The 16,806-nt window shown below is 33.4% G+C and overlaps 2 protein-coding genes across 3 annotated transcripts in view; one reads left to right on the top strand and one right to left on the bottom strand.

Annotated features, from left to right (window-relative positions):
- The first annotated feature begins 474 nt into the window (after window positions 1–474).
- On the top strand, window positions 475–2,138 carry LOC132718658 (aggrecan core protein-like). Its single transcript, XM_060702375.1, has one exon. The coding sequence runs from the start codon at window positions 577–579 to the stop codon at window positions 1,336–1,338; it is 762 nt and encodes a 253-aa protein (XP_060558358.1). The 5' UTR covers window positions 475–576; the 3' UTR covers window positions 1,339–2,138.
- Window positions 2,139–6,514: 4,376 nt separating this feature from the next.
- Window positions 6,515–16,806, bottom strand: part of LOC132718659 (uncharacterized) — an 11,237-nt gene continuing 945 nt past the window's right edge. Inside the window, exons 2-5 of one of the 2 annotated variants that reach the window (XM_060702376.1) lie at window positions 15,536–15,773; window positions 14,487–14,706; window positions 13,442–13,532; window positions 6,515–10,748 (exon numbers count right to left, since the gene is read on the bottom strand). In XM_060702376.1, the coding sequence (XP_060558359.1) occupies window positions 10,611–10,748; window positions 13,442–13,532; window positions 14,487–14,706; window positions 15,536–15,773 (687 nt within the window). In that variant the 3' untranslated portion in view covers window positions 6,515–10,610. The remainder of the gene's footprint in view (window positions 10,749–13,441; window positions 13,533–14,486; window positions 14,707–15,535; window positions 15,774–16,806) is intronic. The other variant, XM_060702377.1, reaches the window with a different exon arrangement.

Below are 16,806 nucleotides of genomic sequence, written 5' to 3'. Positions count from 1 at the left end.
TTAAAACTAACAAATGACCAAAACAGTGTCCATATGACCTGAAACAAACAAATGACCCTAACAGTATCCATGTGACTTGAAACAAACAAATGACCATAACAGTATCCATGTGACTTGAAACAAACAAATGACCATAACAGTATCCATGTGACTTGAAACAAACAAATGATCATAACAGTATCCATGTGACTTGAAACAAACAAATGACCATAACTGAGTATCCATGTGACTTAAAACTAACAAATGACCATAACAGTATCCCTGTTTGTAAAGTTTTCAGCTGTGACGTTTAAAGCCACTACTTTTAGTAGATGTGGAGATACCAACTTAAATGCAAAAACTTAACCAAAGTATGATGCCAATGCCAACGCATGGATGCGTACAATAGTTCGAATGGGTGAGGTAAAAATTTATTAAATCCTATTCAAATGTTCAAGCGCTATTTTTTCCTTGCCATCTGGCTGAGTGTATACTATAATAATATAGAATTTTGTTTAATATCTTTTTGAGTCTTGCCGCACACATGTCAAGTTTCATATGAAAAAGGTCATTTGTTAACCAGAGAATAAAATAAACATGGAGATTAAACTTACCCTTGCCGTTGTTTTCCTGTGTATTTCAATGATTTCTGCAACTGCTGTGTCTAATATAAGCTCAGAAGTAAATCTTCAATCAGTTTGGAATCATATTGACAACATCGATTCTCAGATTTCAAACCTTCAGGACTTTGACAAATATATTGGATCAAAACTAGCAATGAATAAAAATGGAATAAACATTCTAAATAATGCTCTGCAGCACTTCCAAGAAACATCAAACAAATGTATAGAAAAAACTGATAGCTTAACACAGAAGTATGAAATCTTATTGAAAAAATATGAGGCATTGGCAGCTAAGACATTGACAGCCAAGATCAGCAAACCAAAACATTGTCAATCTGGTTGGTTCCCTTATATGAACTCCTGTTACATATTGATGAAAGAAGAAGTCGATTGGTTCCAAGCTCGAAAGTGGTGTAGAAATAACCAAGCAAAACTTGTGGAATACAGGGACATGGATGAATTGAACTTTGTTTTATCAAAAGCTAAATCCTATCGTAATTGGGATACAGATAGATGGGCTGGATTCTGGGTAGGAGCTGATGATCTACAAAGTGAGGGAGTTTTCAAATGGAGTTCAAGTCACACCCAAGTACACTTTAACTACTGGTTACCAACACAACCAGACAGACTTGCTTGGGAGGAAGACTGCATGCAGACACTGGTCAATAAAAAGGGCGAATGGAATGATCTCCCTTGTGAAATGAAACTACCATTTATATGTGAAAAGTACATGTAGAGATGTACACCAATACTTGAACATTCATATATATAAAAGTATAAAGTATCTTAATGAAACATTTGAATCTTTGTGTGTGAAAAGTATGAATGTTAATAACAGTTCAACATTTACATCTGAAACAAGTATTTGAAAGAAACTCAGGAACAGTAAATCTCTGTAAACCGTTGTAAGTTTTCAAGTTAACACTCTGAAACATGTAACTTAAAATCATATTCATGTATATGTAACCCGTGTATCGTTTTCTGTGTATCACTAGTATATTGTATCATCCGTGTTATGTTGAATTTGGTTGGTATTTGCCTAACTCTTGTGTTGTCGTTTATTTGCCTAACTGTGGTAATATTATTGTATAGTCTGTTTTGTAAGAGAGGTCACTGTAAGCTGAAAGGTTGTATGAATGTACACTAATTTTTCACATGCATGACCATAAAAACCCTGCGAAACATCTTCTTGCTTAAGTAAAATATTTCCCTAACTGATAACATACATTACAGTATAGTTGTAATATTAGTTGTTACTTAATAGTAAACTTGAAATCGTTTATTGAAAGTTCTTGTATGCTGAAACTGGTAAAAATTTATAGATTTGTAATGTCATATGCTTTTCCATTGATGAATTGGATGAAATGTGTAATTTTTATTATTTTGTTAATCAATTATTTGTAATTGTATTTTAAATACCGTAAAACTATACAAATTTTAATATATAGCTTTTGCAATAGAAAAAAATAACATTCACTGATACAAATCTACAAACTTCTTTCATATCTATACATACAATAAATATTTTGCAATTTCTGATTTTGTTCAGTCCATTTTCTGATAAATCTGTGATATGCGGGCTTCATAACCTCTGCTCCCCTTACAAAATTCCATTTTCTTTAGTTTCGCCCATTGTTTTCTCGTTTAGGGCACACGCATTGCCATTCTTTTACTTGAAACTGAAACTGTTCTATTTAATTAAACGCCTATTTCTATATACATATTCAATGGCGTTGTACAAAAGGATAATAAAAGTATGTACATATAGATAAAAAAAAACAACACATATGCATGGCAAATGAACTACAAAAAAATATGTTAAAGATATCAGCCGTGTAAAATATAAAGTATTAAAAACTTTAAAAAAAGAAAGAATAGTTATAAAAAATAACAATAAAAAATAATTTAAAAGAAAATAAAAATTAATGGTTATTTCAGTAAAATTTCAAACACATTTCCACATCTCTATCAGTTTACAGCCCCATCACAATCTTAAAACAATGCGTAAAAATCTCTAAAATAGTAGGTTTTGACATTTTTCTTGAACATGTCCAAAGTCGAAGACTGTCTTATATACAGAGGCAATTTATTCCAGAGAGTTGGACCAACGGTACTAAAACTTCTGTCGTTAAATGTTTTCCTTTTGTTAAAGGGGACAGCAAAACAATAATCCATATTATCAACAGATCTGAGATTTGGTCTTTTTATGACAGGCTTGTGTAACAGTTCTGTTAGATAAACCGGAGCATTGCCCATAAAACAGTTATACATTGTACATAGTATTTTAAAATTGATCCTAGCTTTAATTGGTAACCAATGCAGTTCCAACAAAGAGTCTTTGGAACTATCATATTTTCCGCGTTGCAAAACAAGTTTAGCGCACATAATTTATTCTGGATACGCTGTAATTTCTGTAACTCACTTTCTGAAATGCCAAACAATATAGCGTTGCAATAATCCAAATGTGAGATTACAAGCGACAATACTAGGATTTTTGTGGCGTCCTGAGTCAGATATTTGCGAATGCTCTTTATTCTCAAATACTTGGGGACAATACGCCGCTTTTGATGGAATGGCACAGAAGTGTCACATTGAAGGTTCCATGATAACCGCCGTATGAACACATCTGCGGATGTTTCTAAATTCAAAATTTCACCATGACCAAGATTAAGTGATGAATTCGGCTACTTAAGCCGGTGCTAGGGGGCGTGGACGGTAACTTGCACTTTCCATTATTGTCCATGAGCAGGCTATATCAAACCGAGCCTGCAACATTTTCAATTTTGCCTTGTTGGGCTTTCTCTATTTGATATACGGTATACATAAATTCATTACATTAGTCAGAATTCAAGATCATCAAAAATAAGCCGAAATTTCAGAATTGTTCTAAGCAGTAAAACAGTACATGAAACTATTGAAAAGTAGAATCGTTATATGTACAATTTAAATTCATATCTAGCACCATTTCCCTTATCCTGAATACACTCAATGCAATGAGTAATTTGACATAATAGATACAAAAAGTGTGTTACCATACTTAATTACATATACATTGTATCTTTATTTTCACAATTCGTAATTTTTATGTTTTGACTAAGATGGCAGAGGAAACGCGGGATACATTCTGTATTCTCAGAATGTTTTTAACAAATACTCAGTCAAACACATTCAGATTCTGCAATTTTTCCTCAGTATGTTCTTGTATTGCTCACGAGCACGAGGAATTAACCTTCCTATTCCGAATTACTTAACAAGGTACCTCGAGCTGCCACTTCAAGTCGAATTCCAAACCATGAATATCGATCTTTGAGCTTACTCGAAAAATAACTTAAGCATAAAATTCATTTAGTGTTGTTGTTGTTTTTTTTTAAATTTTTGTCTTCCAGCTTCCTGAAAATTCAACTCCACCCCGAAATTCAACTAATGCTACTTTTCGATTGATATCTTCGAGAACAGAAGATTTAAACAAAATAACCCATTAAAGGCCTCAATATTCCGGCATGCGCAAAAGACATTATTCCCCCTTATGACCTGGTCAGGAAACAAAAAAGTAAACAAAGGGGCATGTAAGTTAATAAAGAACTGAATCAACAAGATTTAAATGAGAGTGGCTTTGTTGTTATTAACTTCAAAATTAAAGGTGCGTTTGCTATTCAGACCGGATGACTTTTGAATCGAGACAAAAGTTAAGCACTATACGACAGGAATAGAATTTTGTCCGGTAAACTGATTGTTCGGTAAATATAAAGGATCCCAGTATAGCCGGGAATCGAACCCTGTTGTTGTATTCCAAACTGTTACCCACTGTGCTAAGAAAAGGTCAACTTGATTGGTGAATCAATTGTAAATTGAGCACTGCTTCAATCGAGTTTTTAGGCATCATTTGTTAGGCAAATTAAACAAGATTCCTAGCAAACACTATAATGAGCTTTAATCATTTTTCAAAAGTAAACCAAAAGATATTATTGGAAAATGAAGTTGGACCAGTTTTCTGTCTTGTGTAAGGGAACTAACTCTCGATGGCATGCTCCGTATATGAGTTTTGTCCCTTGGAGAATGGAAATTTAAAGAATTTTCCATTTGCTTTTTTTGCTGCTTCAGAAAAAAAAGGGAAAACATTGAAATATGATTTAAAACCCAGATGAATACCAAAATGGAAAAGACGGGTATACTTGTACATCAAATCGTATTGCAAATAAGAGTACAGCGTGATGCCTTTGTGAGAAATTATTTAAATTCTTGCCTGCAAACCCAAAACAAGAGGGCCATGATGGCCCTGAGGTCGCTCACCTGTATATAGCCCCCCACCCCATTGGCCAATTTTTACCCAAGGGTTTTTATTTGTTTATTTGAACAGACTTGGTAGACACCCATAAGAAGATGTTTCATGCTAAACATCTAAGTTCTAGCTCATTGGGTTTTTTTAAAAGAAGATTTTTTAAGTTTTTACTATACACATATAGTTAAAAACAATGACACCCCTGGGGCAGGGCCAGTTTTAACCCCCGGGCTTTTATTTGAACAAACTTTGTAGATATTTACTTAAAGATGTTTCATGCTTAATATCTAAAATCTAGCTATTTGGATTTTTTCAAAGAAGTTTTTTAAGTTTTTGCTATACACATATACGGAAAATCAATGACCCCCCCGGCGGGCCAGTTTTGACCCCAGGGCTTTTATTTGAACATACTTGGTAGACATTCACTAGAAGATGTTTCATGCCAAATATCTTAGCTCTAGCGCTTTGGGTTCTTTAAAAGAAGATTTTTAAGTTTTTACTATATGCATATAGGGAAAATCAATGACCCCCTGCGGCGGGGCCAATTTTGACCCCAGGGCTTTTATTTGAACAAACTTGGTAGACATTCACTAGAAGATGTTTCATGCCAAATATCTAAGCTCTAGCTCTTACAGTTCTTTAAAAGAAGATTTTTTAAGTTTTTACTATATGCATATAGAGAAAATCAATGACCCCCTGGGGCGGGGCCAATTTTGACCCCAGGGCTTTTATTTGAACAAACTTGGTAGACACTCATTAGAAGATGTTTCATGCAAAATATCTAAGCTCTAGCTCTTAGGGTTGTTTAAAAGAAGATATTTAAAGATTTTTCTTTCGGTTGCCATGGCAACCAGAGTTCTGCATGGATTTAAATTCTTTGAACAATTTTTAAAGGTGACCACCAAAGGAACATTCCTGTGAAGTTTGGATGAAATTGGCTCAGTGGTTTATGAGGAGATGTCATTTAAAGCAAAAGTTTACGAACGGACGCCGGACGAAAAGCGATCACAAAAGCTCACCCTGTCACTTTGTGACAGCTGAGCTCAAAAACACCAAAAGAACACAATAGACCTTCTGCAGAAAATTTTCAGAACTCTAATTAGTTAAAAAAGAAGACTCTGTATAAAAGGAGACTGGTCTACAAACTGAGATGATGGACAAGTATTCAAAGCTTCACTGGGTTCCAACAATGGTGATTATAAGAGGTGACTAAATGGGTCTGAATAACTGAAGTCTATGCATCTCTAGGCTCTGGCAGGTGAGGTGGTTTTGACTCCTCGTGTTGCTTTGAAGTTTGTAACACTTGAGGTTAGCAAAAATCATCTTTCCAGTGTCAGCGCCATATGACCTTATACTGTGTTGGTGCTTGCACCATAAGTAAAATCAAACAAACAGGGTTCAGAGATTTTTAGAAAAATGTTCGAAAGCTCATACTTTGGCATTTGATTGGTTAGAAATTTGCACATTATTTAAACTGACCAATGAAACTCTTGAGACCAAACCTAGGGGGCGAAAGGATGCACCCCGAAGCCTGATGGATTTAGAAAATACAAAGAGACAACAAAGTGAAGCCTGGTTGAGTAGGTCATGTTTAATTACTCCCAATTTATCAAATAAAAAAGAAACAATTGCAAACGGTTCAGATGTATATTTACAAAAAATTAAATAAACATTGACATAACTGAAAAAAAAAATTTTGTTTTTTTTTCAAGATAAGCAGCAATTTATCATAGTAAAGCAGCCACTACTAACTAGATATGAACTTCTCTAATCATCTGTATTAAAGTAGTAATGATTCTGTACACTACTTATTTTGATTGAAGATCAGTTAATACTACTATGCAAGGAAATGTGAAGAAATTTTGCAGCCAATAAATGAAAAATCTGTTGTTTTTTTATTCAGAGCCTTTATCAAAAAACATGTTATTTATACTAACTTACAAGTATCATAGCCCCATGAGCAAATTCTATGGAGCAAAATTGGCCTTCTATTAAAGATAAACTTTTATCTAGAACTTAAAAGTACTCGACTGAGATCTAGAAACCTAAAATCTGTATTTCTTACATAGATCAGCTGGAGTTCTTAAAACAGAAATATATGCAAAAAATGATTAAGAAATATACACTCCGAAATAAATAGAGGATATTCAAGTTTTGTCTATAAATACATGATTTATTTTTATCGAGTGGAATGAAAATAAATATTTCATGAGTGGCGGTAGCCACGAGTGAAATATGGTAATTTTCATGCCACAAGATGAAAATAAATCATGTATTTATATACAAAACTTGAATTTTCTGTTTATTATATACATTTTTCTCTTTTTTGACATTAAAATTTGAAAGACTTTCCCTTAAATTTTGTGTACTGGCAGAATTTTAAAAAAAGTAGTCCGGCAAGACACCAGTGAAAATACGGAAAATATGTTTCACTGCAGTGAAAAATAAATTTTTACAGTGAAAATACGGAAAATGAAAATACGCATTTTATTTCATCAATATTTCTCAATATTTCATTTGTAAGTATATAATAAACTGAAATAGTACTTTTGTGCTATTTTCACCTACATCAAATCGAAAATTCATCTCGAAAATTTTTCAGTCTCGTCATGTCAAAAAAAAAACTTGGTGGAGTCTCTTTAATCGAAATAATTACTTAATCTGTAATGTAATAAAATAAAAGACAAAATTACATGTAGCCCAGACACTTGAAATTAGTATTCATATCAAACACAAACACAGTTTTCCTGTACTTTCATTTCAAACAGCTTGTCTAGGCTAATCCCCTTTATATCGCATATTTTTAGACATATACCAAAAAGGAAAGCTTAATTACGCCAATTATATATAATGGTCACATCTTCACAATTAGTCCACCGTACCAGCTTTCCTATATGACTAACTTGTAACAACCAATTTCTCCTCAAAGGGCAGACAACTTTTCCCCACACAAGGTGAGAGACAAATAACTATTAGATTTAATGTCCATGATCAACTGTCACCAAAAATTTACCCCTTGCCAGAGGATAGAACCAGCTACCCATTGATTTCAAATCCAATGCTCTCCCTATAATGCAATCGGACAGACTTTTAATTAATAACTGGGTTTTACTTAAAGCTGCATGCCTCCAGATAAGCCAAAATATTTCAAGAAAATTAAACTTCAGCAATATGCAGAAATATTTTAAGGAAAGTAAATTGGATTCAAACTTCAAGTAATACTTTACAAGTTAAATGCAATTAATTACCAATTTTAACCTCTTTTTTTTTGGTAATTCAAGTGGACTGTAAGTACCGTTTGCAAGGCACCTCATTTTGACCAACTTAAAAAATATCAATTCACTCTAAAAAACAAGCAAAATAAAAAGAATCAGTCACATGATTTTTACATAACAAAATCTCAAATTGGTCATTATTAACACACTATCTTAATCTACAATGTTATCACATATCTACATCACTGTCTACATCCCTCCGAGGGGATTTAACAGAAGAAGAATTTCAAACAAAAAACCTAAGTCATTAATACATGTATTTATATATCAATAATCGTGAAAGAAAAAAACGAAATTTTCCATAACAACAAACCATTCTCAACAGAAAATCAAAAACGAAATGCAAAATGGTTGGTTGTATATGAAAAATAATTTCTACTTCTATACAATGTAAAAAAACAACATATTTAATGTAACATTTAAATGCAAGGAAAAATACTTCTTTTTTTTTATTCGAAGTTGAAATATGCAAACAGTTGGCCAAAACAAGTACATATCTTAACTCCCTACTTCAGCAGTTGACTTTTTGCCAAGATTTAAAGGTCATTTAGCAAGAAATATTTAAAAGTTATCATGTTCTAGCACTTATATACATACATGACATCTCTGCAATCATTTTCAATAAAACCAAAAACCTCTAAAGACCAGAAAAGAAATCTATATAATATCTTGAACTCATTCATCAGAAACAAGCCTCTCTCTTTCAATATTGACGATTGACTGATTTAAAGAAGAAAAAAAATTTACCACAATTTCACCTACACTGATGCAAAAAGAAAAGAAAAATTGTATAAACTTGATTTTTTTTAACAAAAACATACTTGACTCTGTTCACAAACAATACACAAAGGTAAGTAATAATGAACTTAAATCTATTCTTCTCTATTTACACAGCTTGTCAAAAACAATCAAAATCAAAGTACAAAAAGAAAAAAAAATTGATACCAATTGAAGCATAAATGTATGTAACTTACAAAATACATTACTAATAATCTATTAATGAGCATCTTTAAATTAATTGACTAAAATTTTGTTAATGATAAAAAGACTCTTGAAAATACCTACTGTTTCAGAAAGTCATGTCGAAAATTCACTAAAATTTAATATCTGTTATAGCAGTATAGTCAACATTGTTTCTATTTAAAGCCCTGTCCAGTCATAGGCAATTTGTTGACAAAAGGTCACCAACAAATGGTAGTCTCAATTGAAAAGGTTTTATTTTTTTTGTGGTCTTTAACCAGTGTTAATCTCATTCTTTTTTTCAATTTGTTGACAAAAGGTCACCAACAAAAGGTCAATTTAAAATATAAACAATCAAAAAGAGAAGTAACAAGAGCTGTCCGTAAGACAGCGCGCTCGACTTTTTTATTGCTTGCCAATAAAAAAAGTTTTTGCAGTAAAAGGCAATACAAGAATCTCTGTATTTTTAAAGTGAACAATGGCCATGAGCATTAAGATATTTAGTATATTGGACATGTTTGGGAATCATGATTGTAAACAAGTATTCCAACTTTCAAATTAATATCTCAAACAGTTCAGTCAAAAAGTGGACTGGTACTAAAAACTTAACCAAGATTCTAAGTCGATAAAAGGCCTTAATTTTTAAAACAAATCCTTGACAGAGTTACCTTCTCTTGCGTACAGATGGGGGTAATGATGTGAAATAGCATTAAAAGTTTCAAAGCAATATCTCAAAGGGTTAAGGCAATAAGTGGATTTTACCCATATTCAATGTATTTTCTAAGTCAAAAAGGGGCATAATTCTGTCAAAAACCTTGACAGAGTTATGTCCTCTTGTCTGTTGATGAAGGTCGTGATGGTAAACAAGTATGGTCAGTTTCAAAGCAATACCTCCAATGGTTTTGAAATAAAGTGAGGTGGTACAAAAAACTTAACCAAGCTCAATACACTTTCTAAGTCAAAAAAGGGCCATAATTCTGTCAAAAACCTTGACAGAGTTATGTACTCTTGTCTGTAGATGGAGGTTATGATGGTGAACAAGTATGGTAAGTTTCAAAGCCATACTTGTAATACTTCTGAAATAAAGTGGGGTGGTACGAAAAACTTAACCAAGGTGTGACGCCGACGCCGACGCCGGGGCGAGTAGGATAGCTCCCCTTTTCATAGAAAAGTCGAGCTAAAAAGTAGTTCTCAATCAACAGTTTTTTTTTGTGGAGTGGCCTTTAACCAGAGTTGGTCTGTTTTTACAGGTGTGACTATACTTTACATCATACATACACAGTCTTAACTCAGTTAATATTTATGCATATTTTTTTCCGTACTAGGCATAAACCATTCCCATATGTATTTCAGATAATTCAAAAATGACGGAAGGCGTTTACGGCCTTCCATAATCTTCTTCCTATAATATATCACAATCATAATATATAGTAACGAGAGTGTGTGAATGTTTAAGAGTTTCGGTCCAGCAGACGGTCTGACCGACATTAGTTGTCATTTGCTCCGGAAGAACCAGTAACAGAATTTCAACATCATGTAGCCGAAAGCAGCCGAGTATAAGAGCTTCTCCCGCGTGGCTTGCACATCTTGCTGCTTCTCTATTTTCGTCAAACGTCTGTGTAACTTTGTCAGCTGGAAATACAAATTAACATATTTAGTATAAACAAGAGCCATGTCAACATGGCCATCCCCCGCCGAATGTGTTTGCTCATTGGAAGAATGTATATGTAGTAGAGCGGAATAATTCCATTTTAAGAGGTCTTTTGGTAATGAAAACTGATGGCTATAGTGATTAAAGATTTGAAACCTATGTGAATACTGATGGCTGCAAATAACAAAGGGCAATTACTGAAAAATAATGCAGGGTAGGTTATCATTCTTGTGTGCTGCATCCCTCCTCAGTAAAATCTATCCACCTATGAAGTTTCAAGTTGATACCTCAAATACTTTTTGAGAAAAAAATTGAATTGAAAAATTAAGTATGAAAAAGAACAAAGGGCAATAACTCAAAAATTATAAAAGGTAGAGTTATCATTCTTGTGCAGTGCACACCTCCTGAGTGACATCTATGCACCTATGAAGTTTCATTTTGATATCTCAAAGGCTTTTTGAGTTATGCTCTGGACAAAAATTAATTTTGAAAAATAACAAAGGGCAATAACTCAAAAATAATGCAGGGTAGAGTTATCATTCTTAAGCACTGCACTCCTCCTCAATGAGATCCATCCACATTTGAAGTTTCAAGTTGATACCTCAAATACTTTTTGAGATAAGCTCTGGACAAAATAGCATGAAAAAAAGGGCAATAACTCAAAAATTGTATAGGGAAGAGTTATCATTCTTGCGCACAACATTCCTCCTCAATAAGATCTATCCACCTATGACATTTCATGTTGATATCTCAAACACTTTTTGAGTTATGCTCCACTCAGGTGAAAAATTAGGTATGAAAAATAACAAAGGGCAATTACTCAAAAATTATGAAAGGTAGAGTTATCATTCTTGTGCACTGCACACCTCCTGAGTGAGATCTATGCACCTATGAAGTTTCATGTTAATATCTCATAGGCTTTTGGAGTTATGCTCTAACAAAAATCAATTTTGAAAAATAACAAAGGGCAATAACTCAAAAATCATGCAAGGTAGAGTTATCATTCTTGTGCACTGCACTCCTCCTCAATGAGGTCTATCTACCTATGAAGTTTCAAGTTGATAACTCAAATACTTTTAGAGATATGCTCCGGACAAAAATGTCGGATGGAAGGACGGACGGAAGGTCGGACGGACGGAGACTATTTCTATATCCTCCGCCGAAATTTTTCGGCGGGGGATAACAAGAGACACTGTCAGGTGAGGGACAATGCTGAACTTTTTTTATTACTTTTTCTAAAAGCAAACAAATACATGTACATGGTTTAAACAAATATTTAAAAAGAAAACTAAAGAAATATTTTTTAAGTTTTTCCTTTTACTGTTATTTAAATAGGGCTGTCAGTGTCTAGTCAGACTTGTTGTTTTGTCCAAGTATTTATTTCCATAAATAAATGACAAAGAAAATATAAGCAAAATTCATTCATCTGGTCAAGGTTATTTAAAGGCCAAGATCATATCTAAATTTAATTATCAAATTATTTCACATGTCCGTTTGGTCACAAGTGTTGTGCATGTATGAATCAAATCCTTAGATAAATAAGTGAACAAAATTATGACAACTTAACCAAAATTCAATAATTTGACCAACATGACTGTAATAATACCCCTATTTATTTTCTTTGAAAAGGTTGAGCTAAATTGACATTACACCTTGTATACAAGTATATTCTAAGATTATACACATTCTTTGAAATTTCTTTTCATCCAAACTTCACTGCAGGGCCAGCAAAATCTGATTTTGACTTACATGTCCATTTTCATCTGAAGCATTTCTTAACATGTCTCTATGATATTTATATAGTGAATTTCAAAAATTTACACCTGTCCATATAGGCTGTGCGAAAACCTGGGCATTACATACAACTGATTGTGCCATCATCCATATCATTAAAACAGCAATATTAAGGAAATAAAAATATATTATTACTAAACTGAGAATATAGGGACTGACTTATGTAGAAATTGGGAGATCCATATAAAATCAAATCTTCCCAAACTAAAATAAATTTAACGTTTTATTGTTTGTTTTTTTGCTTAATTGGGTTTTAAGTTACACTGAAACATTATAGGTCATAATGGTGACGTTCCAGCTTTACTGGTGGAGGAAGACCTTAGGTGCCCGTCCGTGCATTATTTCAGGCATGAACGGGCACCTGAGTAGAACCACCTACATTCCGTAAGCTAGCTGGATAGCTTCCTCACATGAAATAATCCAAAGTCCCTGTTAGGACTCGAACCCACAGCGGTGAGGGGTAAGTGGTTTGAAAACGCTAAGGCTTTAGTGAAATTCTCTAGAATAACATCTATCAACAACCACAATCTTTGTCTACCAAAGGGTGTTGCTGTGATGATTTTATTTAAACCCATTTTTTGGTTTCAACTCGAAGACCAATCCACCTAACCGACTTTCCTGTTATAAATCGATGACCAGTACACTTAACCGACTTGCCTACATAACAAACCAGTAATAACCAATTTTTCAGCAAGTGATTTTTTTCTACTTATTCCCACATGATTTCAAATTCAAAGGCGAGAAGAAATTATTATCAGATTATCAGACTCAATACCTGAAATTACTTGTCACAGAGTAATGTCCCCTTGTCAAAGAATTGAACCAGCAACCACCCTCGATCACAAATCGGTTGCTAAGCGAGCGGATTTAAAGTATTTACCTGATTACGCAGCTGGATTGTCTCTTCTTCACTAATCATCATAGAGTCGGAGTTGGACACCGGGGTGTATACCTCCTTTATTGCCATCGTCCTAAAATTTGTAGAAAGAAATGATTCATTGTGACATTTAAATGCATTATATTTACACAATTTTAAAATATTAGAGCATTTAAAACAAAAACCCCTACAAAACGCTAGTGTACAAATGTACAATATATCTTTATATTTATTGATAGTGTATCATTAAATTTCTATAAATGTGCTACGTTTAATGCCATAATGACAAGGTAACGGTCATAAGGCAGGTTTTTAGCATTTACAAATAGCCAAGGGCCTTAGATTATTCCCCTTTGTACACTGATTCAGAAATGAGCAAAAACATGAGTTAAATGACAAAATATCTGTAACCTGACTGGAAAGCTTTCGTACATAAAACATTTAAGAATTCTAGACAGATTCAAACCCTTGGCAGTGATGGGCAAGTGTTATGATGTATCATGTTTATAAGTAAACTAAACAGTTGCTACTCAGCCATGCAGTTCCCTTGGATAGACTTAAATCAGTTACAAAATTCTATACAGAGTTTTTTTGCTTTTTTTTTAAAACTTCTATCAATCTACAAATATTTAAGGATGACAGTTTCACAGTTTTAAGTTCAACTTTTCCAAAAGTTATCAGTCTGAAAACCTTAAAGATACATGTATACTCATCCTTGCATAAAATATTTTACTCACAGAAATTTACTGAAATCTATGAAATTCTTACTAAATATGTTTAATGTTTAATTTGAATCAAAGATTGAATAAACATTAACTATTACAGGACAAGTAAAGTAAAGTAAAAAGCAAAAAAAAACAAAAAAACTGCCAGTTTTTTCTATGACACTCTACATTCATATTGTGACCACCTATAGTGTAGAATTTTAAACATGATATATCTCTTTTGTGTAAAATGAAAACATGTTTACTCTACATTTACAAAGAGACTGTGTTGCAATTATCAGTATTTTGTTATATTAAAATTGAACATAAAAAAGCTTAATTACTTAAACTGGTAGTCATACCCATTTGGTACATGATTATGAACTAATTCTTCTTGATCTTCCATTGATTCTCCTCTTTCAAGTGACCCATATGGTTCATCTAGAGTTAATGTTCTTGGTGGTGTCTGTAACCCGCCAGTGCCATGGTATCCGCCCCTCGGAATATCATCATCAAAATTCAGTCCCCTTATTTCGGGTTTGGTCCCAATATGTGCACCGCCACCTGTAGGAGAAGTAAATATTGCAATGTACTATTCATTTAACAAACTTTAATTAACTTTTAAAGTAGTTACTATGTACATCTGATGATCAATATATACATTTTTCAATATATTTGAGAAAATTAAATCACTCCTACAATGACAAGCAGGTGTTTCAGGAAAGTTGAAAGTTCTTTAACATCATGCATTTATCCCCTAGAATTTAATTTGCATTTAGATTTTTTCCCATATATTTTTCCCAATTAAGCAATTTTACGATGCAAAATTTCCCAAACTGGGCATGGTTATTTTTCCCAAAATAGCTAGGAAAAGGCCTGAGCTATTACATTTACACAGTGACAATTTCTTGGACTAACAGGTCTGTTTCCAACTATTTTTGGAAAATGCCAGAGCTATTCAAGTCAATAAACTTATATGAAATTAGGCAAACGTTGGTACATGTAAAAAAATCCTTTCATTTTTCCAATTTAAAGGTGTCATTCGGTATTTCATGCACCGCTTCAGTTTTCACTCGGAACACTCAACAATTATTATTAATCCTAAAAGTTGCGATTGTTCCGTTATCAGAATACTGCTTCTATTTTTATTGAGTTACATTAACAATAGTGGCGCACAACTAGAACTGACACTGAAAATTTTCCTGATAGAAATTGAATTCTATATATTTTTGAATTGTTTTTTATTTGATTTTCTTTTAAATATACACATGTAGTCTATAGCCGAGCAAGCCCGCTTTGCAGTCCCGGGCCTTTGACTTCCCAGAATTATCAAAATGAGAAATCATAAACATCCTGTGTAATCCTTGTAATCAACAATTAAAATTAAAATCACCTGCAAGTAAAATTCTTTCAGGAACATTCATCTCATGCCTTCTCATTTCTTCTTCTTCCCTATTTCCCCATCCAGCGCTCCGCCTTGTATTGAACTCGGTGTCTCCATTCATGACTGGTATGGAGTCAGGAACCTGCATCTTGTTACTGATTGACGAGATAAAATCTGGGTCATAACTTCTTGGCTGAACATCACTATAGTCTGATGGCAAACTTGTGATTATACTTCTGCGGCCTGTCTGAAAAATACAGTTCAGTATAAATGTCATAGAAAACTTAAAAGATGTTGAAATATACTTGTCATGGTAGAAGTGTTCACTATTTAGGGGAGAAGATGTGTAAGCGACTGGATAGCTCAGTCGGTAGAGCTGCAGTACGGTATTCTTTCACACTTCTAATATTTCTGTTATATAAAAACATATTTTAATTAATCAATATTTTTTATGGTATTTAATTTTTGGATAACAAAAAAAAATGAAATAATATATACATGTAGACTTATAGCTGATAATTCTTTCAGAACTCATATTTATAATTATTTTTCCAGGGAAATTTCACTATATTTATGTCAAAAAATCTTCTTTATATCATGAATGTAATTGTTTGCAAGTATGTGTTATATTATATATAATATTATAACCCATAATGGTATTTATTTCATATATTTATCAAATTTAAAAAGTGGAGGTGAAAAGACCAGGGTTTTGAGGGTGAAACATCCAGGGGTGAAACATCCAGGAGGTGTAAAGTCCAAACACCCCCAGGTTTGAGTCCCAGTCAGGGTACACTTTTTCTCACCCTGTGATATTTGGCACCCAATGTGGTTTATCTGTGTGATTACACATCTTCTTCCCTAAATAGTGAACAGTTCTGAACCATGATATACTGCCCTGCTACATGTATATTAAAATTTGACCTTGAATTTCACAGAGTTACAGATCATTATGAAACTCTGAGCTATATATTCAATTATGGCCTGTTGGGCGCCAAATGTCACAGGGTGAGAAAAATGTGCAGCTTGACCAGGACTCGAACCCCGGACCCACCCTACACTGTTCTGCGGCTCTACAAAATGAGCTATCCCGGCCCTTACACATCTTCTGCCCTCATAAGTGAACAGTTCTTAACTGTGACATACTCCCCTGCTGTATTGAAATTTGACCTTGAATTTTACAGAGTTACAGAGCAATGTGAATTAAACTCTGAGCTATATTCAATCATAGGCGCCAAATGTCACAGGGTGAGAAAAATGTGCAGCCTGACTGACTTGAA

Source organism: Ruditapes philippinarum, unplaced genomic scaffold (genome assembly GCF_026571515.1).
Source record: "Ruditapes philippinarum isolate M1 unplaced genomic scaffold, ASM2657151v2 ctg3716_1_1_1_1, whole genome shotgun sequence".
In the NCBI taxonomy this organism is placed as follows: Eukaryota; Metazoa; Mollusca; class Bivalvia; order Venerida; family Veneridae; genus Ruditapes; species Ruditapes philippinarum.
This window is presented reverse-complemented; position numbering and strand designations above follow the sequence as displayed.

Coding starts and splice junctions, on each gene's coding strand:
- LOC132718658 (XM_060702375.1), top strand. CDS start 577: ATGGAGATTAAACTTACCCTTGCCGTTGTTTTCCTGTGTATTTCAATG.